This window comes from Brassica napus, chromosome C1 (genome assembly GCF_020379485.1).
Source record: "Brassica napus cultivar Da-Ae chromosome C1, Da-Ae, whole genome shotgun sequence".
Lineage (NCBI taxonomy): Eukaryota > Viridiplantae > Streptophyta > Magnoliopsida > Brassicales > Brassicaceae > Brassica > Brassica napus.
The window spans coordinates 22,001,815-22,009,102 of record NC_063444.1 but is presented as its reverse complement, the minus strand read 5'-3'; the positions used below and the strand labels follow the sequence as shown (position 1 = coordinate 22,009,102).

At 34.0% G+C, this 7,288-nt stretch overlaps 1 protein-coding gene and 1 pseudogene across 2 annotated transcripts; one reads left to right on the top strand and one right to left on the bottom strand.

The window, feature by feature from the left end:
- The first annotated feature begins 2,468 nt into the window (after positions 1 to 2,468).
- On the top strand, positions 2,469 to 4,413 carry LOC106402773 (telomere repeat-binding factor 3). Of its 2 annotated transcripts, XM_013843562.3 has the most exons (7): positions 2,536 to 2,734; positions 2,820 to 3,031; positions 3,147 to 3,361; positions 3,455 to 3,539; positions 3,632 to 3,715; positions 3,801 to 4,113; positions 4,195 to 4,413. In XM_013843562.3, exons 2-7 carry the CDS (start codon positions 2,882 to 2,884, stop codon positions 4,209 to 4,211), a joined length of 864 nt encoding a protein of 287 aa, XP_013699016.1. In that variant the 5' UTR covers positions 2,536 to 2,734; positions 2,820 to 2,881; the 3' UTR covers positions 4,212 to 4,413. The 2 variants fall into 2 exon arrangements, with proteins under 2 accessions (XP_013699017.1, XP_013699016.1); XM_013843563.3 differs by having other exon boundaries at positions 2,469 to 3,031.
- On the bottom strand, positions 3,862 to 5,989 carry LOC106402775 (annotated as a pseudogene).
- Between the last annotated feature and the right edge of the window lie 1,299 nt (positions 5,990 to 7,288).

Sequence of the window (7,288 nt, the reverse complement as noted above, 5' to 3'; positions counted from 1 at the left end):
ATCTTGTTTAAGTAGATTTTTTAGGATTCGTTCTCTTTTAATAGCATAGATGTATCAATACCATTAAAAAAGGATCATTCTCAAATTATATCCTTAATGAAAATTGCAGTTTTCTCAAAAATACCCTTATTTTTACAAAGAATTAATAAAATTCATTAATGGCATTTAAGTCTTTTGGTTTTGGGCCTACAGATACACCTAAATGGATCTATAAATAATAGGCCTATATATATATTTAAAATATATATTAATTTTAAATTTAATATAAGTATAAATATATTATGAACAATAAATGAATTAAGAAACATGAAAATATTATTTTCTTAAATATACGTATCAATATTCAAAATAGATCATTTGAATATTATACATATTTTCAATACAAACCAAAATCGTATATCCTACACCATATATCATATACATATTTGAATATCATTTTTCAGTGTATAATGTCATTTTATACATAATATTAATATGGCAATTACGAGTGTTCAAGAATATTTTAAAAACTATCTTAAAATAAATTTTTAAATCTAAAATACAAACACAAACTTATAATAGGTTATTAATAACGAAAATAAACTAATATTGTCATATCAATAAGTTATTTTATATTATCATTTTTTATTTAGATAACATGATAAAATTTTATCAAATTCTAAGGAATCACTAATTTATGTAATATTAATAAATATATGAGTAATTTAATCAATTTTTTAAAAAAGTACTATAAGATATTTTGTTATCGGATCAATAGTATCAGATCGCGGGTTAATAGTGAGTTTTTAGGTTTTTACCGGGTTATATCGGATTTTTAATTAACAAATTTTTCATTAAATCCGAACAGGATTATATACAATGTATCGGGCCTATAGGTTCAAACATGAATCTAGGTCAGATATGAAAACAAATTTTAAAACTCAAACATTATTATAGAACAGCTACCATATTTCGAACAAATATCATATTTTGAAGAGAAAAAAAACAAATGATAAAAACCTAAAAACTCAATTGTTATGGTTCGAAATGAAAAATAATGGTAATTTGTAAATCAGTTTTCGATTAATAAATGAAAAACAAACAAACCCGCGCTTAGAAAGCGCGGGTCAAAATCTAGTTAATACTTTAAACAAATAAGATTATATCATTAGATCACTCTGATTTTGTCCGGAGATTATTTCCTCTTCGGACAAACCACGAAATATTTTCAATTTGGATACCCAACCTAAATAAATTTATCATCACTCCAGAATTATTCGGTACATTCCATTTCCCGTCTTCAGAAATTATCTAAACCACCCACCAGTTCCTTCATGACTCACAATTTTAAATATTTAACTCGCAATAGATATACATTAAAAATGATTTACAAAGGTTTAAGATCATAGGAGCTGCATTATACTTTTAACTGAGTGAAATAAATATATCAACTAATCAATACTTAACACTTGTTAAAAATGATTAGTTAGTTGTTAAATGAATTTGAAAGTGTCTAAAACAAAAAAAAAAATTGAAAGATCGTCAAACTCGAAAGAACAAAACAGCCGATAGAAAGAGTTTGGTAATCATCAAGGCATCCTCTAAAACCACTGAAGCCATTAATTATAGTCATTTTGGATGATTGGTCGTGCCTGTAGATACTTTAGAAAGTCAAAATTTAGTTTAAAATCATACATATCAACTAATCATGATTTTTTCTCATTAAAAAAGTTACAGCCAAAATATCTCTGAAAAATAAAAAAAAGATGTAGATATCTTTATTTATTTATTTATTTATTTTTTAGTTTTGATTAATCTGGGGTATTTCAGGCCCATGGAGAGGCCCAGACTAAACCCCAAGAGGAGGTGCATCCCACGGATAGATCATTTCTCCGGGTATTCAAATGGACCCTAAAGCATAGGTTCATATCCGTGTTAGGTGACCAGGATAATTGTGACTTAGTTTCGCGCAGCAGGTGAATCGAACCTGAAACGTGTTGGCGTCTCAGTCCCGTCTCCTTACCACTCGACCACAATCACCTGGTCAGATATCTTTATTTCTAGAACAAAAAAAATAGTGCTTTACGAAGCTAAATCAAAAATATTTACAATAAATAAATCTACAGCTATTATTCTAAAAAAAAAATAAAAGCCACAACACTTACCATTATCTTTGGATAATTAATAATTTTTCTTTATTTTTAAGATTAATGTTTTGGATATTATTTTTATATTTGAAAATTGATGTTTTAGATTTTAACTAATGCATATTGCTTTAAAACTAAAACATAAATTAAAAAAAAAAATTATAAATGATATAATTTCTCTAATTTTATGAGCATGCAAATAAAACTAAAAATGTAACTTAAAAATAACAAATAAAAGTAGGATATTTAATTTTATATATACTTGTAAATTCTAAAATGTTAATGTTTTAAATATGGAACGAGTATATATGTAATAAACTTAAAATAAATAAAAATATGTAATGTTACTATAACTTGATGTGATTGGTAACAGACATTTTACTTAAACAAACTAAAAGTGTAAGACAAATCTGTAAAATGGAGAAAGTAAAGGGGTCCAGTCTCCAAAAAAAAAAAGAGAATTCATCCTCTGAATCGAAAACAAAGGTCAAAAGTCCCTCCCCCTCATTGTCTTCTTCGTTGTCTCTGCAACAATCTTAGATTCATAATTTGGATCCCCATGTAATCTCTGCTGGATATCTGAATCACTACTGCGATTGAAAAACTTGGTGCGGATTTGCTTTTCATCCTCTCAACGGTTCTCTTCTACATCTCAATTTATAAATCAGCCTTTCTTGTGTCATTTGCTGACAGAGACAAGAAGTAGAGAGACATTCCAAGTTCTTGTCTTTATTGTTGTTGTGTGTTCTGGGAGAATGGGAGCACCAAAGCAGAAGTGGACATCGCAAGAAGAAACAGCTCTTAAGGCTGGAGTTCTCAAACATGGCACTGGCAAATGGCGCACCATTCTCTCCGATCCTGAGTTCACCTCTATCCTCAAGTCTCGCTCCAATGTCGATCTCAAGGTAACTAACTCTATATACTAATAAAAAGAGAGAGAGAGAGAGAGAGAGAGAGAGAGAGAGAGAGAGAGAGATAAGATCATTTGAAAACTTACATTTTGTTTTGGTTGAAACACAGGACAAATGGAGAAACATAAGTGTAACGGCTATGTACGGATCTAGGAAGAAGGCTAAGCTTGCTCTTAAAAGAACTCCTTCCTCTCATGATGATGACAACGCTACTGCTCTTACCATCGTCGCTATCGCCAACGGAGTTCAACACATTTCTCCTCTTCCTCCTGCAGTTTCTTGTGCACCACCACCGCCACGAGATTTTGAAGGACTCTTTTCAAGGTTTTGACCTATTCTTTGTATCCTGAAGCTTCATGAGAGGGATAGTTTTGAGCTCTAATTAAAGTATGTTTTTTTTTTTTTTTGGGTTGGTAGTGTGGATAAGATGATATTGGAGGCTATTGCTAACTTTAAGAGACATTTGGGTCCTGATGGAAAGTCCATCTTGCTCTATGTTGAGGTATTCTTTCTATGCTTATTGTTCCTTTTGATTCATCATCTATTTTCAATTCACCAACAACTTACTGTGTCTGCCCTCTAAACTTTTTCAAGGAGAAACACAATATGCAACCTGATATGAAACGGCTTGTGACTTCAAGACTTAAGCATTTGGTTAATGTTGGAACTATAGTTAAGGTAAGAAATAAATATAACACTTTGATCCAAAGTTCTTCTTATATAATCATATGTTCTCATGATTCTGCTAACAAATGTCTCTCAGATTAAGCACAGATACAGGATTTGTCGGAACGGAGCAGAACAAAGCTCTCCTCAACTTTATCTGGAAGGAAACAAGGAGAGTGGTGTCCAACAACGTCTTACTAGATCACAAGTAGATGGAGAGCTGTTTATGATAAAGGGCATGACAGCACAAGAAGCTGCAGCAGCAGCTGCAAGAGCAGTAGCAGAAGCAGAGTTTGCAATAGCAGAAGCTGAAGAAGCGGCTAGAGAGGCTGATGAAGCCGAAGCCGAAGCTGAAGCTGCACACATTTTTGCCAAAGCTGCAATCAAAGCTTTCAAGTATAGGATGCAATGTAAGAAAATAGCCTATGTCCGTTCTTCACAAACTATATGGATGAAATGTTAATGGGTGTATCTTTCTTGTTTTTGTGCAGGTAGTGAAGCCAGATAATGTCAAGTTTGAATCGCTGCAGTAATTTTTGAGGGTTAGTAAAAAGTGTATATTCTGCAGCGTGTAGCTTTGGTCCCTAACTCAAGATAAGATTATTGTAAAACAATTGTCCATTGTTATGTTGTTTATCTCTTCTTTGTAGTAACCTCATAGGTTTCTTGTAGAAACTGGTTTGAAGAGAAATAAATAAAGCCTTTGATCATCACCAGAGCTTTCATTTATCCTTCCTTGGCTTAAATTTATAGTGGTTTATATATTGTGTTTCCAAAAATTTTAAATGCTCAAGCAAAATCCAATATATAGAGACCAGACTGGAACAGACCAGCAGCAGGGGCAAACTCTTGTTTCACACGAGAAAATAGTCTTCAACGAGGCACACAACACAGAAGACTGAGAAACTTATTTGATTTTGAATGCTTTAGGAGCCAATCAAAGACCTCGTCAATGTTGGCATTGTTCTTGCATGATATCATGAAACAGCAGACTTCTCTATCTGTAAACAACTGAAGCCCCCTGCAATCACAATATAATATATAATAAAACAAACATGATCTGATGACTTTTGTGCTGTTTCTGGAGTGTGTATAGTTGAAGAAAGAGAGCTATCTATACATTTCATCAGTTAAGGCTTCTTTAGAGAGAGTCCAGGTTCGTCCATCTTGTTCCCAAGAACAAGAAGAGGGATACCGTTAAGCAAAGTCTTGCACAACTTATGGAGTTCATTTTTCGAGATAAACAGATTGTCAAGATCTGCAGCATCAACATACCTGCAGCAGGACAAAAGGACTCCAACGTGAACAAAACGTTCCCAAGAGCTGCGGAATCTTGATTGCCCACTAGCATCCCATATCTTGAAAGTAACATTTCCTTTTATCACTTCCCTCATGTGAAAACCAATCTGCAAAATGTTTGTATTCTAGTATTGTCTTATTGATGATGTATTTCTTGTATAAGAGGTGTAACACACTTACAATCGGATCCAGGTCTTCACTATATCCAACATTCTAAACAAGAAAAACAAAAGCATATCAGATATATGCTTTACCTCAACAACATTGATAAGTGACGTCTTTCCGCATTTTGAAGCCCTATTAATGAAAGTTCAATTTCTTGCTTGAATAAGAGGCTGCAAAAAGCATTTATTGAAGCAAACAACTGAATTGGTCTACCCTAAACTTGGCGATCAATATCCATATGGTGACATCAATTTCTTGGAGTTTGTCTCTTTAGACGAATTAAAACTACAAAACCAATTTTATCACAATTACAAGGAGCCAAGAATACAATACTACTGAGCTGATATAAGACAATAATAAGAAAAAGGATGATATTATCTCACCTACGAAGCCAATTGAGAGAAGCTTCCCACCAACCCATTGATGAAGAACTCAAAAAGCTCTGACGGATACAATAATCAGATTCTTCTACGGATCCCAAAGAGCCCGTAGGTCGGTTGACTTTGAACACCTCGTGTAAGATTGGCTGTATTTGTGTTTTGAGTTTGGGGTATGTGTTTGATTTCAAAGGTTATGAAAATTTCCTTAACCAGTTGTATTTCTTTAAGATATGATGCAAAAATAGATAGTCTAAAACCATTTTCAATAATTGAGAACAATCTAGGTAAAAGTCACCTGAAATTATCCGAAATTTTTCATACATTCTATTGCCTAAATAAAAATTTCAAATTTCGCATGCAAAGAAGATAGGGTGCCTCTATCCCCCCAGTGTACTATACTAACTTTGTCCCAAGAGATGATCTTTATCTTTCCAAGATCCATCTGTAAAACACCATTTTTTTACTCTGCATGGTGTATTTTGGGTTGCTTCCTTCGTGCTTTGTGTGGACAATAGTTGAGAGCCGGTCTGCACCATAGATGTCTCATCCTCATTCCGTAATGTCTGCTTATGTCTCTACCAACTGTAAAGTATATGTATGGTCTTTATTTATACCATAATAAACTTTATCATTGCATCCCTTCCAAATGTACCAAATATCCAAACAAATTGAGCATTTTCTATGAGCAATGCAATCCTCCAAAACAGATAATCCATATTCATAAAACAATTGCATTGGAAAGCTACATAGGTTCGTGGGGACCCTTGATAGGACCCAAACTTAGAACAGTTGGAAGACGTTAAAAACATGGTCTATCATTTTTTCATCCGCTCCACATCTTTCACAATGTGTGTCACACTTTATCCTTCGAAATTTGAGATTTCTTCTTACCGGTAAACAACCTGAAAATAATATATCAGAGGAAGTGTTTTAACTTTGGAGAGCAATTAATTTTCCATGAATAAACTTGCAAAGTCTTAGTATATGGACCAAATATTTGTGGTTTTCTCATTCTATCCGGATAGAGTTATTCAACTTCATATCTAGAATTAATTGTATATTTGCCAGCTTGTGTAAAACGCCATCCATCTTTATATATAGATTGAATCCGGCTTAATTAGTGGAATGTTCTTAGTGAGGTTCGAATCATCTGGATCAATCAAAGTTCTACTTACATGTGTATTCCACGTACGTGATGTATGGTTGTTGTTGAACTTATCTACTATAAGTGCATGATCAAAGTGATGTGATTTATTATTTACCGGTGTCGGCCAAGCAGATGAAGTCTATGTATCATTCCACACCAAAATAGATGATTATTGTAACACCCCCGAACCGTACTAGGCATAGGTCAACTCACCGGCCAACAATCAAACAAGAACATGACCGACGGACGACCTACACCAAGGGTTGGAGATGAAAGGCCAACCGGCCAGTCAACAATCAAACAAGAACATGACTGACCGTCCAACCCAACACCATGGTCCGGAAGCGCTACGTGACGGGTTAGGGACGATCCGGCCAGAGTCACAAAATTTACTCCACGACCTCGACCAGTTCGTCCACTAACACGTCCCGCTGCGTCAAGACACAAGGCTTTGCAATCTGTACCTAGAGTTAGAGTTTTCCGTTAGATCGAGGTCTAAGGCTTTTCAACCCATACCACGACCTAACGTTGGTTAGACCGGACTAGTCAAATATCAGAGTACTCATGAAGCGCATATAAAACAATTACTTTTAT